Source organism: Neofelis nebulosa, chromosome 4 (genome assembly GCF_028018385.1).
Source record: "Neofelis nebulosa isolate mNeoNeb1 chromosome 4, mNeoNeb1.pri, whole genome shotgun sequence".
Classification (NCBI taxonomy): domain Eukaryota; kingdom Metazoa; phylum Chordata; class Mammalia; order Carnivora; family Felidae; genus Neofelis; species Neofelis nebulosa.
Genome location: NC_080785.1, coordinates 24,304,457 through 24,323,742, shown reverse-complemented (window position 1 = coordinate 24,323,742; position 19,286 = coordinate 24,304,457). Strand labels below are relative to the sequence as shown.

At 53.3% G+C, this 19,286-nt stretch overlaps 1 protein-coding gene across 8 annotated transcripts in view; it reads right to left on the bottom strand.

Moving 5' to 3' along the window:
- The window catches only part of KCP (kielin cysteine rich BMP regulator), a 39,431-nt gene extending 21,748 nt beyond the window's left edge, over positions 1-17,683 (bottom strand). For 2 of the 8 annotated variants that reach the window (XM_058724343.1, XM_058724344.1), the window contains exons 1-4: positions 1,931-2,496; positions 1,629-1,795; positions 573-762; positions 407-483 (exon numbers count right to left, since the gene is read on the bottom strand). In XM_058724343.1, coding sequence (XP_058580326.1) covers positions 407-483; positions 573-762; positions 1,629-1,795; positions 1,931-2,174 — 678 coding nt within the window. In that variant the 5' untranslated portion in view covers positions 2,175-2,496. Of the gene's footprint in view, positions 1-406; positions 484-572; positions 763-1,628; positions 1,796-1,930; positions 2,508-4,356; positions 6,934-9,108; positions 9,226-17,559 lie in introns of those variants that run through there. The other 6 variants (XM_058724346.1, XM_058724350.1, XM_058724351.1 and 3 more) reach the window with 6 other exon arrangements.
- Between the last annotated feature and the right edge of the window lie 1,603 nt (positions 17,684-19,286).

Sequence of the window (19,286 nt, the reverse complement as noted above, 5' to 3'; positions counted from 1 at the left end):
GAGGAAGGAAAGGCTGGAAGAATGTGGATGTGGAGCCGAGTGAAGGGGAATAGGCAGGTAGATGACAGGGACAGGTGGATGGGCAGGGACAGTGAGGGTCCACAGGAGAGGGGGCATGTAGGAAGACAAGCAACTCCATCCTCTCTGCCCTCCATGCCACTGTCTGCCAGGCCCAAATCAGAGAGGTTTGGGGGCCCCCACCATGTGCGTGGGGGGGGGGGGTTAAGCCCCAGAAAATATAGCCACTTGGAATCAGCCGGAGCCACTGGCGGCCAAAACTTTGGGGGAGGGGCAGGCAGACCCCATTACATGACATTGAGCACACCGGGTCGCAGTGGCTGGTAGCTTAAGTGAAGCAGGTGAGGGGGCCAAGTATGGGATATCCAGGTGGGTCGCGGGAACTCACCAAGCAGTGACAGGTGGTGCAAGCACCCGGGGAGAAGGTCTCCCCGTTGCCATAGGTCTGACCATTGTGGCTGCAGCCTGGGGAGGAGATAGTGCTGTCACTCAGGCACTCGCGGCCATCTCTAGGTGCCGAGGTGGTCCTGGCAGGCAGACAGGGTGGCACTCACCGTGGCAGTGGGGCAGGTCGGGCTTGGGATCACAGTGCACGGCCCCATCCTGGCAGACACAGGCGGTGCAGGTGTCAGGCTCCCAACGAGCACCCTCGGGCCAGGCCCGCCCCAGCCCCCAGCACTGGGGAGACGCTGGGCGGCATTCACAGGACTCCAGCTGCCTTACCCTCGCCTGCAGCTCTTTGTTCTGGGGAAAGAGGGAGAGGGGAAAGTGGGGGGCACTGGCTCAGCTCCCCGCTACCCAACACATCCCGCAGATTTGTAGGGTGTGAAGACCGAGCAGGACGAGAAGGAAATCTGACAGTTCCAGGGGAGAGGTGGGTGCCCTCCACACAGCGTCCAGTTTAGACACAGTTCTCAGGACCTAGAGTCTGGACAGGCTCCCAGAGGGACATGGCGCGCCCAGACCTCTCCTTTGGGCAGAAGGGGACCCGATCCCCTCTCTCTAACAGTTTAAGTCCTTTACCCATCCAAAATCTTTCCTGATGATGCCTTATGTATCGTAGGTCCTCCATAATATTTGTCAAACACATGAAAGAATACGAAAGTCTAGATGGAAAAAACAAATACTCTGGAGGCTCTTCATTTATATGAAAGAATCGATGTGAAGAGCTGTTCATATAGGAATTTCTCCATGTACGTTTAAAATAAAACTCGGGGTGCCTGGATGGCTCAGTCGGTTAAGCGTTAGACTCTTGATTTTGGCTTAGGTCAGGATCCCAGGGTCGTGGGATCAAGCCTCGAGTCAGACTCCACACCGAGCATGGAGTCTGCTTAAGATTCTCTCTCACTCCCTCTGCCCCTGTCCCCCGCTTGTGCTCTTCCTCTAAAATTTAAAAAAAAAAAAAAAGAAAGAAAGAAAGAAAGAAAGAAAGAAAGAAAGAAATTAAATAAATAAATAATAAAAGCAAAAAACTGGCATTAAAAAACTAATAAAATAAAACTCTGTTTTAGAGTTCCCGGGCCCCCTCCCCCAAGTCCAATCCTTCTTTCCTCTCACTACACAAGACCTGCCCTTCCCCCCCACACAAGCCCTCCGGCCTCCAGAACCACCTGCTCTCTGAGTTCCATCATCTGGGCCTCCAGCCTTTCCAGTCGCTCCTCCAGGGGGCGCCACTGCTCCTGTGGGGCCCCAGCATGGGATGAGGAGCGGGCTGGTGCCTGCTGCTGGTAGTCCTGGATGTCAGCAAGCCCAGGGGGCTCCGGGAGGATGACCCCACCTGAAGAGCACAAGAATCCAAGGTGGGCCTGTGGGTGAAAGGTTTCCTAGCAAGGTTTCCTGGGTCCTGTCTTACAAACCATGCAGGGAAGGAGGGGTTGCCCCATGGCCCACCCCTGTCCATCTGCCCACCTACCTTCCAGAGAAGGAGATATGGTCTCTGAGGGTGCTGGCATGGAAGCGTGGAAGGAGAAGGGAGAAGGTGAACAAAAGTGACCCAGACCAGCTTTCCCAAGTAGCAAGAACCTCGGTGAGGTATCAGCCCCAGGGCCCCTGACCTGCTGGGGATACGAGGGGGAGTGTCTAGACCGGGGCCTCCCTGTAGCCTCCCTGATGCTGCAGGGGTCCCCAGCCACGGGGAGCGTGTCAGGGTCATCCATCTTGACATGGGTCAGGGTCTTGGCCAGGGTTAGCCCCGGAAGCTGACAAGTCAGGCTGGGAGGGCCCAGAAGCCAGTGCAGGCTGCAGGGCAGGAGAGTGAGATGGACATGTGAAAGGCGGGGCTGCTTTATGGGGCCCGGGGTCTGGTGTGGGCAGCCCTGGCCCCCCCAACTGCCTGTCCTCACCTGTCAGCAAGGGCACTGCTTCCAGAGAATGTGCACAGGGAGGGGCAACTGCTCCCTCTGCTCCACCCCCACCCCGCGCCCAGCCTTGCCACTATCTCCAGGCCTGTGGTGGAGGGGCCTGGGGACCCCCACATTGGGACCCTGTATTCTGTACCCGACAGAGGTTCTTGCTACTCGGGAAAGCTGGTCTGGGTCACTTTGGTCCACCCAGGGCTGCCTTCTCCTCCTTCCACGCTTTCAGGCCAGCACCCTCACAGACCATTTCTCCTTCCCTGGCAGGTGAGTGGGCAGGTAGACAGGGGTGGGGCACAGGGTGACCCTCTTCCCCTGCATGGTTTGGAAGAGAGGACCCCACACTGGGCAGCGTGGGCTGCATTTCTTGAAGGGTTGGGGGAAGGAGTTGGCAGGGCCCCCACTAGCTCCCAAGGCACCAGGCTGAATAAAGACAGCCTGTCCCTGGTTTTTTGATGACACTGCGTCAGAGAAGGGGTTTTCTCTGAGTTCAGGCCTGAGGTTGGACAGCCATTTCCACCTCACTTTAACCCCTCCCCTTCAGTCAGGAAAGTAAAAACCGTGGGGCGGGGATAGACTGACTCCACTGACATCCCACAGACCAGATCGCTCTTCCGGGTGGGGGGTGGGCAGTGGAGGGGCTGGAGGAGGAAGAGGAGAACGGAGAGAGGAGGGTCTTTCCCTCAGAGGCAGCTCATTAATGAGGCCGGGCCTGGGTTTCTCGAAGACACTAGTCCTGTGAGGTAAGGGACTGTGTCACCCACTCCCTTGTCCCCACACCCCCACGCGGGGGTTGGAGAGTCTAATCTGAAACCCAAGTTGTCTTCTTTCTTCCAAACCTGCTTTGGCCTGAGTTTCTTGGCTTGAGAAATGCTATCCCCGCCTACTAAGAGATCTGGGCTCAGATTCCCCGTTTTGTACCCCCCAACCCACCAGCCTCTGGTCTCACCCAGGTGTCCCCAACCCACTCCTCCCTCTTCTCCTCTCCCCTCTTTCCACTCAGGAGGCTGAAGCCAAAGCCCACCTCCTGCCTCCGCCTGCTCCTCCTCTCTGGCACTCACCTCTCTAAGTCACAGATCTGAAGGTTCCCAGCAGCAAGTCCAAAGGTGACCTTTTGCAAATGCCCCCGTGCCCTGCTCTTCCCCACCTCCAGGGTCTAACGCCCCAACAAACGCCGGCACCCAAACCTCTTGTGCACATTCCCACTCCCCTCCCTTGCTGGGTATCCTGTCACCTGGAACTATGCTCCCTTGGTATGGCTCCAGTATCTAGCATTCTTCTTGGCGCCCTGAAGGGCAGTTGCAGATGATCAGTATCATCAACCGCCCCGCTTCCCGTCCCGGCTTGACACCCCCACCCCATGACCCCTCCTCCAGACCTATTTAAGCAGTCACACTAAGGGAGGCAGGGAGAGGCTGGGGGGTCTCCGGCAGGGAAGACAGGCCCAGTCCCTTGCCTGGAGAGACCAGCAGAAAGAGCTCCTGATTGCTTCACGGAGCCTGATTGCTCCCCATGGAATTGTCCTCGGCTCCCCTCTCCCCAGCCCCTCTCCCCAGCCGGCTGCCAAGTGCTTGCACTGACCCCTCTTTTCCTGCCTGCCCTCCTAGGAGAAGGCCAGACACAGCCTCAAAGTCGGCTCCCATAGCGGGCCTCCTTTTTTCCCCCTTTCTCAAGACAAATAATTAACTTCAGACTCCCAGATTCCAGGGCAGCCTCTCCCCCACTGCTGCCTGCAGGAATTCCTCTCCAGCCATTGCAGGGAGCCCCCTCTCTCTCCTCTGGGCCCGGGGCCTCAACCTCAGGGCCGCGCCCCCTTGCTGGCTCCTCCACCGACGGGGAGGACCGAGGCCGCCCGAGAGGCGCCCGCACCCCGAGGCTGGGGGTCGGGAGAGGCAGCCTGGCGCCAGCTCCTTCCCTCAGGCTGGGCTGAGTAAGAAATGGGGCCCTTCCCGGCCGCCCCCAGGCCCTCAGCGCCCCGACTTACCTCCGTCCGTCGCGGAGGCCACGGCCACGCTCGTGAGCTGGAGGACGAGGGGCAGCAGAGCAGCCGGGGGCCCCGCCATGCTCGCTCCGCCTCGCTGTCTGTGGTCGCGGCTCAGCAGGCGCTGGGGGAGGCGGGGTGGGGACACACCAGGCCGCCTCCCACCCAGTCTTTGTTCAGGGAGGGCTTCTGGAGTCTGTCATCCCGCCCGGTGGCGCCTGCCTCCCTGATGGGCACCTCGCGCCCTGGACCCCAGCTCCATCCTGACCCCAGCCCTGTCTCAGAGGTAAGGCGGCGGGAGAGCAGCCCCAGCCCTGCGGGAAGCTGGGACCGTCTCCTGCACGTGATCCCTGGAGGAGACCGGACAATAAACACGGATTTGTCACTCTGAGGCCCTGGGACAGCTGGTTTTCCTGCCCCCTTAGGGTTATTCCATTTGCCCTTGGGTTCCCAGTTCAGCTTTTTTCTTGCTTGCAGGAGAAGAGGATTGGGCTGGGTTCAAAACCCTATTTAGCCAAATCCGTGTGCCCTTGAACAGACCCCTAACTGTATCTCACTTTCCCTGTTTGTAAACTGAAGATTATACTATCTACTTTATAGACTGGTAGTGAGAATATAAAACTAATTTAGGGTAGTGGTTGGCACACGCTAAGTGCTCAGTAAATAACAAATAACAGCCATAGGTGCTGCTCCAGACCTCTGGAATCAAGGGCTCCCGCTTGCGTCCTCCTTTGTCCACCTATACATTTCCTTCCTGGGCTCTACTCCCCACCCCTAGCCACCTCCAGTAAGCCCAGGCTTGGCCCCAAATGCCAAGCCCTCCCTTCCCTTTGCTGGCTGGTCCCTGCCCATTTTCCAGTTCCTAAAGTCAGTCCTAGGGGCGGGGGTGAGCCTGGACTGGGGGCAGGGCTGGGCCCTGGGCTCAGCAGGCAGAGGGGGCCAAAGGGAGGAAGTGAAGAAAGCTGGCCACAAACTCCTCAGTGCAGCTGGGAAGCAGGGGGAGGTGGGGATGGGCCCCTAGCTCACAGGCAAAGGGACACTGAGGGTGGAGCCATGAATCCTGCCAAAGCAGTCTCCCTCCCTGCTGTAAAGGCCAGCAAGTCAGAAGCCACCCTTCCCCCTAGCCCAGGCCGGGACTAAAGGTCCCCCCAGCCCACTCCCCATGCGCCTTAAGAGAGGACAGCATCTCTCCCCAGGAATGTGGACCCCTAAAGAGGCCTAAGACATTGGCAGTAGGGGGAGGGGCGGCCGTGAGCCAATGCTGAGAGCTGGCCTCAGCGGGCCTGGAGCTAGGCTCACAGGAGCAGAGGAAAGCTAGGGCCAGCAGTCCAGAAAAGAAACAAGGAAGTAGCAGCTCTGGTCCCATCAAGGTTAAAGAAAGCGGTGCAGGTCCCCTGGGAGACTGGGTGGAGCAGGGGCTAAGCGCAGACTGTGGTGAGAGCTGCTAGACCAAACCCTGGGTCTGATGGGACTTTCTACCGGTGACTCCAGGCAAGTCATTTAACTTTCAGTGGTGAATTTTTCTTAGCTGTGACCAGTAGCTCTAACAACACCCCTCCCCCAATTGACTGTTTTGTGAAGGTTATGTAAATTAATGGCTGGAAAGAGGGCTCGGTACATTCTTTATCTGCAACAGAAGGTAAAGAAGCTTCTGGAAAACCCAATCCATGACATAAAAGCCCAGGGCCCCGAGGAAAGGGCATCCGGAGAGTCGTTTGAGTTCCACCACGAGTGATTACTGTGAGCCTCTTTTGTGCCGGGCATCAAGCCAGATACAGGGATGTGGCAGTAAACAAAACATGGTCCTTGGTGGAATGCCCCATGCAGGTCAAGAGAAGGGGAAATGGGGTTCCTGGCAGAGGAGGAGTGTGAGCACGCGATCATAGGTGTCGGGCTTGGAATACAGGACTCACGTTTCTCTGCCAGACGCAGCTGTCCCGACCCCAAACCCAGCCCTTCCCTTAGAAGAGGACATTCTGGCCAGAGAAAGAAGGAAAGACTCGGGCTTGAGCCTTTACTTGGCAAGATGGCCCCACAGACAGAGTGGTGTGTGGGAGCCGGGGGGACGTGCGGGCACAGGAGCACATGTTGCTACGTAGGGCAGCTGAAGTTCTGAGGTCAACTCCTGCTCCGCACTCGCTGTCTGTGCTGGTGGTTCTCCATTTCTCCCTCCTCCCATTCATTCTCCTCCCTCTCTGCCCCTACAGACGCATCCCCCTGGCCGCCTCTGGGGGCAGCCAATGAGAGGCACAGGCGAGGCCTGGAAGGCAGGAGAGGAGAGTGGCTAGGGGTATTTCTTCCCTCCTTCTGCTCACCTGGCTCCCGTGATGACGCTATTCCTTCCCCTTGTCCTCTCAGCCCAGGAGTGGTGATGGCTTCCCACCCTTGCTAGTCCCTGGTCTTCAACATCCCTTGTTGATTCTCTTACCGCTGAGTCTGCAGGTCGATGTGTGTGTGCGCCTGACGTATGCACGGTGCCCGGCCCACAGAAGACCCCAACATAAGTTGCCTCCCGCTCCTTACCTGCTTCAGGTTGCACTGCCAATAGCAACAGGTTGGTTTTCTCTCTGGATTTGCTGGCTGGGAGCAAAAGGCAGTTGTGAGGAGGGAGAGACAGAAAGGATTAGTAAATGATTAATTTCTTGTACTTCACTTGTTATCTTTCAGACCGTACCGGTTGTGACAAACGAAATGAGATACTACAAAGGTATAAAAACAAAGCTTATCGTTTACATCTGCCCCAGGCCCTTCCCTTGCCCATGTACTGCCACCCCCAGGTGACCAAGGGTGACACGGGTATGCTCTCCCACACCCTTCACCTGGCTCACACGACCATATGCAAGCATGTGTGGACCATGCGGTTTCGTTTAGAGATGGCATTTTGCAACAGACTGTGCAGGATCCCAGCCCCCATCCCCCCACCCCCACAACGCTTGTCAACTTGCCCCTGAGTCCGCAATCTCAGCAGCTCCTCTCTCAGCCTCCCGATTCCCCCAGGACCCTCCCTCCCCACTCACAGCATCATGTCCACTCCAGGCGAAGGCTACCCCTGGCTGACCAGCTGAGCTGCTACAGCAGGTGGGGGCTGTGTTGTTGATCAGAGATCTGAGATTTGAATTTCACAACTGTATCCCACAGCCTGGCTACCCCTCCCCCAAATTCAGAGTAGGTGGCCCACCGGTCCCCCTCCGGGAAGGTCATCCTTTGCCTGTCCTTAAAATGCCCGCCAAGGTCCACCTCACGATGTTCCAGGCTCTGTGCCAAGCTGCGGCACAACTGCTCAGTACGGAATACCAGTCCCCACACTTGACCGACACTGCACAGATTAATATTCACAGCTGGAACCGAATACTTCCTTGTTGGATTGAACCTGCTGGGATTTTAGGAGCGTGTGTACATTTTTTGTTTTGATTTTGGCATAGAGAGACTGATGCAATCAGATTGCGTATCTGAATCCTGCAGCAGAGCAAGGACCTGGGGGGGAGCGGGGGCGGGGAGGTTTCCAGGAGCCCATACAGGGACCTCCAAGCCTGGAGGTTCTCCAGCCTGGAGGGGAGCTTGCCAGTCATTCTTGTGCTTATTCCAACCTAGGGTGTCTTCAATCTCTTTTGTGACTTTCATTTCTCAAGCTAAGAAGTTGGGGGAAGAGGAGACAAGATACATACATGTAGCTTCCTGCTGGCAGTTCCCTCTTCTTCCCACCCATTTCTCTTCTTGCTATCCTTAATGGCTCCAACAGGCAAGGAAACGGGGGCTTGGAGAGTTTAAGCAGCCTAGGCAAGCTCACTCAGCTGGAGAGCAGGGGACTGGCGCTCCACCAGAGCTCTGACGCCTAACCGCTATGGAGATGTTGTTGATCTTCACCCACCACCCATGACTCCTGCACACGGGGAACTTCCGCTTCTCCTCGGTTCTCCCACAGCACTGGGAATGCATGCAGTTACAAGATTTATGCGTGCAAAATTTACAAGATTTATGCTCCCTTGCACAATGGGCTGGGAGCGCCCCTCCAGCAGGTCCACTTTGCCAGCTCCGCCCCTTTCTGCTTTAATCCCAGGGTATGGCCATGGGGGTTGCTTGGCAGGTACCGGTGGATGGGCACACACAGGGGTCTCTCTTCCCACTGCCTCAACCCCATTATAAAATCCAAAGATTGGGTTGGGGTTACTGAGTCTCAGAAGTTCCTTTGGCCCCTATTCCTGCGATCCTGGGTCAGGGCCCCAGACTTCAGATCCCAAACAGAGGCAAAGCCTATCATTGACAGCCTGCGTCAGAACTGACCCAACTCAATTTGTGGCTCTGAGGAGCCAGATGGAGGCTGGTCAGTAAGGGACATTGCCTACACTTGCCCAAGGCCCTCTGCTTTGGATTAGCTCAGCACCCCTCTCTGGACTCCCTTGGCAGTCAGGGTCCACACTTGCCTTCCCACATAGGCTGGCCACTGGAGTTTGGACCAAGACTGGTCAAGGGGGTTCTTCTGGTCAAGCAACTGGTCTCACCCAGCACCATAGCCCCACTCCACAGTTTTAGAGAAAAACAAGGGCTAGAATGGGGACTGAGGGAAAGGAATAGCAGCTCTTCCTTCCAGGTAATATGAAGAGAGGGATCAGATGACAAGGAGGAGAGGCCAGCAGATCAAAACCACAGCTGGACTACCATGAGGCACCAGATGTCCTAATACCCACAAATAACCTCAGGTTCCCTTTTTATGGTTTTTGTTTTGGTAACAGCTTTATTGAAATATAATTCACATACCATAAATCCACCTGTTGAAAGAGCACAATTCAGAGCCCACAAGATGGCGGCAGCGTGACCTTCTGGGGCTGCTGGGCATGAGCTGTGTGGAGGCTCCAGGTGTTTCGGGGTGCTATCCTGGCCCACCAGGGAGAAGGTTACACACATCCGTCATGTTTATGATAATAAAGACTAGGAAAATTCGATTTGTAGGTCACCAGAAAGAGGCGAATGAAAACTTTGCCATTGATTTGATAGCTGAGCAGCCCATGAGTGAAGTTGAAAGTCATGTGATTGCATGTGACAGCAGCAGCGGGGGCGGGGAAGGGGGCACCCGAAAGTGTATATAAAGCTGAACAAAGAAACTAAAAACTGGGACGTGTGGCTGTGGTGGACTGCAGCTGCGACAGCACCGTCACTAAAGCCAGCCCTGCACCTCGTCCAGTCTGCGCACGCGGGCTTCCCAGGGCACTGCTGGTGCCCAATAAAGGATGTTGTTATGGGGGGGGGGGGGCGGGGAGAAGTATACAGTTCAGTAATTGGGTATAGTCACACGGCTGTGAATATACTAAACTATCACCACAATCAACTGTTAGAACATTTCGTCACCCCCAAGGAATCCCTGTACCCTTTGCAGTCACCCCCTATTTCCTACCACAACCCATTCCCCAGCCCCAGGCAACCAACCACTCATTTTCACTTCTGTACGGATTCATGTGCCTATTCTGGACATTTCATCTGAGTAAATTTTACAACATGTGCTTCTTTGTGTCCCACTTCTTTCACTTAGCGTATTTTCAAGGATCTTCCGTGTTGTGGCATGTATCAGTACCTTGTTCCTTTCTACTGCCGAATAACATTCCAGTTTTTATTTTTTTTATTCCATATTTTATTTATTCACTCATCAGTTGATAAGCATTTGGATTGTTTCCACTTTGGGGCTATTATGAATATTCATGTGCAAGTTTTTTTGTGGATTTATGCATCAACGTCTCTTGGATGTCTGCCAGGTGGGATCGCTGCATCGTGTGGTAACTCTATCTTTAACCTTTTCAGGAAGTGCCAAATTGGTTTCCTAAGTGGCCGTACCACTTTACATTCCCACCAGCAGTATATGAGGGTTCCGATTTCTCCACATTCTCTACAACACTCATTATTGTCTGACTTTTTTTTTTTTTTTAATATCCATCCTCATGGGTGTAAAGTGGTATCCCAGTGTGGTTTCGATTTGCATTTCCCTAATGACTCATGATGTTGACATCTTTACATGTGCTGATTAGTCATTTATATAACTTCTCTGGAGGAATGTCTATTCAAATCCTTTCCCCAAGTTTAACTGAGTTGCCTTTTTGTTTATTCAGTGTAAGAGTTCTTTGTATATTACAAAGAACAAAGATTTGTAAGTTACAAATCACTTACCAGGTATATGGCTAACCCCTGTTTTCTTCCATTCTTTACTTTTTTTACTCTGTCCTTTGCAGCACAAAAGCTTTTAATTTTGATGAAGTTGAAGTTCAATTTATCTGTTTTTTTTTTCTTTTGTTGCTTTACTTCAAGTGTCATATGTAGAGAACCATCACCTAATCCAAAGTTAGGAAAATTTATTCCTATATTTTCTTATGGTATTAGCTCTTACATATAGGTCTTTGATCCATTTTGAGTTAATTTTTGTATGTGCTGTGAACTATAGCTCTTTTGTTAGGTGCATATCTGTTTCTAATTGTCACCACTTAGATAATTAAACTTCTATCACGATAAAATGTCCCTCTTTATCTTTAGTAACTTCCTTTGTTTTAAAATCTATTGGGTCTGGGGGTGCCTGTGTAGCTCAGCAGGTTAAGCATCCAACTCTTGAGTTCAGCTCAGGTCATGATCTCACAGTTCATGAGTTCATGCCCTGCATCCAGCTCTGTGCTGGAAGCATGGACCCTGCAAGGGATTCTTTCTCTCCCTCTCTCCCTGCCTCTCCCCGGCTTGCTCTCTCTCTCTCTCTCTCTCTCTCCCTCCCTCTCTCTCAAAATAAATAAATAAACATTAAAAATTAAAAAAAAAAAAACGGGGCACCTGGGTGGCTCAGTCGGTTAAGCAACCAATCTTGGCTCAGGTCATGATCTCACGGTTCGTGAGTTCAAGCCCCGCATCGGGCTCTGTGCTGACAGTTTGGAGCCTGGAGCCTGCTTTGGATTCTGTGTCTCCCCTCTCTCTCTGCCCCTCTTCTGCTCATGCTCTCTCTCTGTCTCTCAAAAACTGAATAAATGTTAAAAAAAATTTAAAATAAAATTAAAAAAATTTTAAAAACCCCAAAGATACAAATAGATGTAAAGTAAAAGGACATAAAAAGCTATATCATGCAAATAGCAACCATGAGAAAACTTAAGAGGCTATACTAATATCAGACCCAGTCGATTTTTTTAAGGTTTAAAAAAAATTTTTTTTTTAACATTTATTTATTTTTGAGACAGAGAGAGACAGAGCATGAACGGGAGAGGGGCAGAGAGAGAGGGAGACACAGAATTGGAAGCAGTCTCCAGGCTCTGAGCCATCAGCCCAGAGCCCGACGCGGGGCTCGAACTCACGGACCGCGAGATCGTGACCCGGGCTGAAGTCGGACGCTTAACCGACTGAGCCACCCAGGCGCCCCTTTTAAGGTTTAAAGCAGAAAGTTTATGTTTAATATATACAGTAAATGTGAATTTAAATTAACCATTAGATTTCTAACATATACCATCATCATAATACTTTTTTAATTGAAACACAATATTGTATTAGTTTCAGGTGCCCAACATAGTGATTCCATATTTATACACATTACAGGATGGTCACCACCAAGTCTAGCTGCCATCTATCACATACAAAGTTGTGGGGTGCCTGGGTGGCTCAGTCGGTTAAGCATGCGACTTCAACTCAGGTCACTATCTTGCGGTCTGTGAATTCGAGCCCCGCGTCGGGCTCTGGGCTGATGGCTCAGAGCCTGGAGCCTGCTTTGCATTCTGTGTCTCCCCTCTCTCTCTGCCCCTCCCCCGTTCACGCTCTGTCTCTCTCTCTCTCTCTCTCTCTCAAAAATAAATAAACGTTAAAAAAAAATTCAAAGTTGTTACAACATTATTGACTATATTCCCCTGTGCTATACTAGACCCGATAGATTTTCTTTTTAATTTTTAAAAATGTTTATGCATTTTGAGAGAGAGAGAAAAAGAGGGAGAGAGAGAGGGCACTCTTATATCTTTAAATCTAAAATCTGTCTCTTATAGATAGCATATTGTCGGATATTGGTGTCGGATCTGATGATCTCTGCCTTTTAATTGGATTCTTTAATCCGTTCACATTATTGATAGTTGTATTTGCCATCTTGCTAGTTTTCTAAATATCTCATGTCTTTTTTGTTCCTCTATTTCTCCCAGACTGCCTTCTTTTACAATGTGAGTATTTTCTAATATAAGATTTAAATTATTCCTAAATGATTTTTTTTATACCTATTTATTTAGTATTTTTCTTAGTGGTTGCTCTAGGCTAACTGTGGACTGCTTACTATACTGTCTTCCTGTCCCATCCAGGTAAGATGTCCCCAGGAAAGGTCCTGGGCCGAGTGTGTGGGCAGGAAAGCTGCCTGAGCAAGAATGGCCTTGGAAAAGGGATGCCACCGAGAAGGACTGAGGCACTGAGATGGCCACATGGTGGCCCCAGTGAGCGATACGGAGGATGCAGCTTTGATGGAGCATTTGGGGGTCTGCATGGCCCTAGGCATCACCTTGGATTTCCTGAGTCAGATGTTCAGGCCCAGGAAAGCAAGTGTCCTAAGGTCTGGGAGCAGCTCATTGGTAGCCCTGGGGTCAGGCTCCCCTGGCAACTGCCCCTGCTGCTCCTTCCTACACCTTAAGTACTTCTCGGTATAACCCCTGAGCTCGTCCACATTCCCTTCTGCCCCCAGAGACAAACAGACTGTGGGGGCAGGGCTCAGTGGCAATGGTAGCTACCCTCTGCCCTTTCCCTAGAGTATCCTAAAATTCGAAGCCTGAGCTAAGCTGGGCTGGAGGGTAGGCAAAGCATGGAGTGGGGGGATTTGAACATGAGGAAGCTTGGCGGGGGACAGTCGCAGAAGGCTTCCGCCTATCTCATTCAACCAGCGGCCCTGCTAAGAAAGCAAACGGTCTCTATTGGAACCCCACAGTGGGTCTGGAATCTGGATCAGTGCATCAGTGCATCTGGATCAGTGGGTCAGTGCATCTGGGAATCTTTGGGAACAGACCTGGGAGCAGGGAACGGGTGGAGCACAGGACAAGGTGAAGACCGGGGTCACTCAAACACCAGGGATCAGTTCACTCACTGGGGATAGGGCTCCGTACTACTCACTCAGACTTCTATGAAGGCCGCGACTGAAGAGTGGGTCGGGGCAAGGCTGAAGCATAATGAGGGGTACTCTGCCCTTGAACCCTCACCCCAGGCCCCTGACCCTCATCCCAAGTGATGCTCAGTCCCATGATTTGCTGCCTTCCAAGCTCCAGTCCAAAGTAGAAGTGGGGGATATGATGTCTGAGGACCCCCAAAAGAGACCTCTCAGAAGAGGTCTCTGCCTTACGCCTCCCACCCTCCCATCCTGACCCGCACCCCAACCCCAGTGCTGGTTCTTGGACTCCAGAAACTGAGCCTTCATGAGGTTTTCCCCATGAGATTTGGGGCTCCGCACCTCTCTGCCTCTGCACCCTCGGACTCACAATAGCCTTCGCTAAACACCCAGCCTAATTGAAAGAGGTACAGGGTGCGGGAGGGGTGGTTTGCAACCTGACAAAGTATCTAGGTCAGACAATGCACATGTGCAAGTGTTCACACGCCCAGCACAATGCCAGGCCCCTCCTGGCACCGCCAGCCGCAGAAGGGAAAGGCTCCCCCTCCCCATCAGTCGCCACCGTCCCTACCTCCCAGGGCACTCTGAGAACATTCGAGGTCCCGAGGCCAAGCTCTGCTCCTCCCACCAGGAGGCTTGCGCTGGGGAGCTGGTGCTACTCTGCAGATGTGCACACTATACTAATCGGGGTGACAGGTCCCTCGGTCTCCAGTCTCCACCCTGCTGTCCCTCACCTCCTCTGCCCTGCAGCATCAACACCCAACTGAACCCAGCCCTGAGTGGCCCAGATGGAGAAGGTGGGGCCTTGGTGAAGGGTGGGGGTGGAGCTAGGGGGTGGGCAGCCCCTGAGTGTGTTTCCAGTGAGAGGGAAGAGAAGCAATGCCTCCTGGGCAGGGCAGGGCAGGGCCACACAAGCTCCCCAGTGCCTGATGGCACCCCCACCCCTGCCTTGGCCTCTGCTTCTCCAGCTCAGGGTCCTTTGCAGGGCCTCGAAGTGGGTACTTAGGAAACAGTCCTTAAAGGCCTAGAAGGGTGGAAATCCTGGGGAAAATAATCCACCTTGTTCTTAGTGCCAGCACGAGCCAGCCTCTTCCCATTATATCCGTCACTCATCCATCCTCAAATTCGTCATTCATTCATTCATTCGTTCATTCAGGAACTCCCAGCCTGGAAGAGCAGCTGGGAGGCTTGGTTGTCCCCGGGGGAGAAGCCTGAGGTAACCTTGGGCCCTAGGGCATATCCCCCAACCCCCCCCCCCCCATCAGATTCCTCCCTTTCTCTCTGCTTGCCATCCCTCTCCCCCCATCAATCCTCTGCTTTCTTCTGCCTCACTCCACGCCCCAAGGAGGCTGGCCTCCTCAGTCCGCATGCCCCTGGCTCTCTTGGTCTCTAGATTCCGGCCGGCTTTGGCTAGGGGGAGGCATTGGCAAGAGATAGGGGGACAGGGATACGGAACAGACAGTGCCGTTGCCTTGCTGTGGCAGGTCCTGGAGGTTGTCCCTCAGAGGGTAGTAATGGTTCCCGATGATGCGAAGCCCTGGGTGCCTGGACATTCCCCACTGGCTTTCGTAACCCTGTTTAACACTTCTGCGAACTTGCCTCCATTTAACGCCACCTGTGTCCTGCCAGGGCCCCAACTTGTCCGCCTGTCACCTGCAGCCACCCATACTGAGGGTGGGCCCTTTGTCTGAGCCCCTGGGACAGTCAGGGAGCTTGACAGAAGTCAGCCTCCCGAGAGCTGGGAGGAAGTCAGGGAGGCACAGCAGGGCCCTGACAAGCCAGGCTGGAGGGAGGGAGACACAAAGGGTAGGGACAAGGTGCCACTCCTGCCTTTCTGTGAAGGATGTATTCCTTTTCTTTGCTTCTCTTTGTTTAATTACTTAGAAATTTTATTTTAGGTTTATTTAAAGAGTTCTCTAAGACATATTTATCATATTTGGGTCTTTTGCTTGCATAAAAAGGAAACTACAAACTAAATTTGTTAAGCTATTCCTAAAACTTCTTGACATTCAGAATTTGGCTCTTCTTTTTTTTAATTACTTACTTAATTCATGTAATCTGCCCCCACAGCCAACGTGGGGCTCGAACTCACAACTCCAAGATCAAGTTTCACACGCTTCTCCTGAGCCAGCCAGGCGCCCATAGAAGTTGGCCCTTCTGAATCACTTTTTAAAGTTTTGTCATTTCCATACAATAAAACTCATTCTTTTTAGTGTACCCACTAATTTTAGTCTTCCCACCGCTTCGTGCTGCTCCTTTGTGGTCAGCCCCATCCCTGCACCCCCAACCCCTGGTCTGTTCTCTGATCCTACAATTTCTCATGGGCTTGCCCCTGAGGAAGAGAGGGTGAGGCAGCTGGGCAGTAGGCAGCCTCCCTCAGGGGCTGTGGTCATTCTCTGAACACCTGGGTCACCTTTCTACACAGACAACACCCTGGGGCCTGGGCACGGGAAGGAGGCCCCCAGCTGCCAACACCCTCCACCCCCACCCCCCACTTGTGTCGGGCCCGGTAGAGGGGAAGAGTTGGAGTCATGTCTAGGGGGTGCAGCTCCCCAGGGAGCTCTGGGTGGCCAGGGTGGACTGATCTGCATGCCTCCCTGGCTCTGACTGCCCTGGGGACTCAGCAAGGACAGGTGGTCGTAGGGAGGCAGCCACCCAGAACCAATAGAACATAGGACATGCCCTACCCAGCAGCTACTGCTACATTTATATCATTATCATTTCTTCTAGTCTGTGTCAGTCACCGGGCTAGACCTCATCCTCACCCTTGAACAGCAGCACTTTGTTGTTGACGGGACAATATTGACCCTATTTTTCAAATGAGGACACTGAAGGCTAGAGAGGGTGAATACCTCTCCAGGCCATCCAGTTAGGACCTGAACCCCGGTGTGTCTGACTCCGGCATGATCAGACGTCACTTATGGTTTAGTGTGGTTCAAATCCCAGACTAGTTGCTGTGTGCCTTTGGGTGAACCACCTAACCTTGCTGAACTTCAGGGTCTTCGTCTGTAAAATGAATGCGATACATTCTCCTGCCTTCTACAGTTGCCATGAAAATCAAATGTGACCCCAGTGTTTGGTACAACGTAGGTTACATGTTAAATATTGGTAGGGGGTGCATTATTTCCCCTCAAATCCGTACGTTAAAGTCCTAACTCAGATCCTCAGAATGTGGCCTTATTTGTACATAGGATCGTGGCAGATGTAATTATTTAGGTTAAGATGAAGTCATTAGGGTGGGCCCTAATCCATTATGACTAACATCCTCATGAAAAGGGAAATTTGGACACAGGACACAGAGATACGACATGGGGAAAGGCACCATGTGAAGATTGAGGCAGAGATCGGGCCGGTGCTTCTATCAGCCGAGGATGATACTAAGACTACAAAGAAGTACACAGATTAACTTGTCCAAGTTCACGGGGTTAGCAAGTTTCTCAGCTTGCCTCTTTGTAAAGGGAGATACTAATAATGCCCACTTCATGTTGGCTGCTCATGGCAATTAAATGCAGTAATAACATGAAACGTGCTTAGTAGCGTGTGGCATGTATTAAGGACTCATTAGGATCGTCTGGTTGTAGCTGCTCCTCAGGTCAGCCCAGCATGGGGCCTGCCCCCTCCACACCACATGCATTTCCAACACCGCCTTGACCCAGCATTCCCCCCTCCCTGGTGCTGCAGTGGGGCGGGCGGTGACCACTCCTGGCTCTTCTCCAAGGCCTGGGATAGGCTGTTCCTCTGCAAGGGGCCTGCGCCCTACCGTCTCTCCCCTGAACCCCGGGCCCCGAACCGCAGTGAGGATGCAGGATTGAGCGCTTGCTCTCTGGATGGCCAAGTCCCAGGTGGGACCCAGGAGCCCTGGGATCACTGTCCCCCTGCCCAGTTCTTTTGGATGCTCTGTGACCTGCTACTTGCAAAGCCAAGCCTTTGCAGTGTGTTGGGGGGTGGGGGGTGGGCATGATGAAGAAGCCCCTGGGAGCTCTTTCCTGCTTGAGCAGGTAGCTCGTTCTTCCTGTCTCTGTGATGGGCCCCGGATAACTGTCAAGTCATGTCAGTCCCCCTGCAGATCTGGAAGAATGCGCTGCCCCAGCAAAGAAGAAGAAGGATAGGCTGAGAGAAACAGGACATACGTGGCCTTCCAGACTGGCACAGATCAGTGGAGACTCCTGAATCCCACATGCCCACCAGCATCCATGTGGCTGCAGTCGGCCTGGCATGGGGACTTGGGCGGGCATCAGAGTTCCAGTTGGCTCCTGGCTTGGAGACCTGTGAAACAATGAGGTTCCAGAACACTGGCCTGGTAAGAACCACCGTCGGACTCCCCTTCAGAGAGGCCTGACAGCCCCCTCTTCTCTGGGACCCAAGAGAGCAGGGTAGGCCTGTCCTAGGAGCCTCTCAGGGTCCTTTAGCCCCTAGAACTTTGTGCTTTCTTGACTTTTCACTGCTGGCATCCGAAGCTACCAGAGCAGTAATCTGGGGACACCCCAACCCAGCACCACCACCCCCCCCCAGACGCCTGACCCCCAGGAAATAGTCCAGAAGTGTCTGCGTGGCAGGAATCAAGCACCTGTTCCCACAGTTCTGTTTGGCTCCCACCAGCCCCCAAGAGCTCCCACTCCTCCCCCCACCTCTAGTGGGAGATGCTCAACCCACACCCCCCCACCCAGCCTGCCTTGTAGAAGGCCAAAAGGGGGCAGCGGGCATCTCCCTTCCGCGATGAAGTGTTGAGAGCCCCATCCCATGACCTGCTTCAGCTGCTCCAGGCCAGAGAGCACCTCTTCCGGAGTCCCAGAGCCAACCCTAGTCCTCTGTCATCTGCCTACCACCCTGAGGGCTAGATGTGAGTTGGGAGCACCCCTATGCCTTTGGGCTGACCCTGACATCCTAGACAGAATTGACTCCCTCCCTCACTTCTCACCTCAGACGGACACCAGTCCTGCCCCAGGCAGGGGGCAGGCAGTCCCATGCACTGACTGGTTCTAAGCTGCAGGGACTCGAGATGGGTCTGGCTGATAAGCCCACTGCAGCCTGTGACCACAGAGTCCCCTACCTGCCAACCAATGATGGGTGGACCTCATGGACCTGGATGGGACCCCTCTCCCTGGTGGGGACATATAAAGAGTCTAGGCTTCAGTCAGGTCTTTTGGGGGACAAGAGAGAACACCAAGGTCCACAGCTGGATCCTATGAGGCCAAGTGGCCTCTGTCCCCATAAAGCAACTATTTGCACTGCAGAAGCCTAGAAGGTTTCCTCCTCTTTCTTTTCCTTCTTGTCCAGGTGCCTCATGCTCTACCAACAGGCAGGAAGGACGGGAGCCCTGATCTCTTCTGTGACAGAGCCCAGCAGTGGGGACGGAAGTGGTTTGAGTGAAATGCTGAGCTCAGCAGATTTTAAGAGTGCTAGAATCAGCACCCGTGCAGCAGTGGGGGCGGGGGTGGGGGTATCAGGATGTCTGGGTGGGGCATTCTGGCGTCTAGAAGGATACGAGTGGGGGAGGGGTCAGCAGAGGAACCAGTGACAAATGCACTGAGACGCAGGGCAGTACCAAGGAGGGGGGATGACAGGAAGGCTCTGAGCTGAGCTAGGAGAGTCTCCACCATCTTTCTTTAAAGAGCTGATGAGACCTCCTGGCACTAATGAAATCCCAGGCAGGATCTGAGAGTCTAAGTGAGAGAGATGCTGAGACTGGAGTTTCTGAGGCGTTCCCGGGAGTACCAGGGCCTGCTTGAGCTGTGGAACCAAGGTCCAGAGCAGAATCCATGGGAAAGGCGTGGAAGCCAGGCTGCAGGGGGTCAGGGTGAGGAAAGGTGCTGACCACGAAGGAAAAGGGAAGTAACATTTGTTCTTAAAAGGGCCA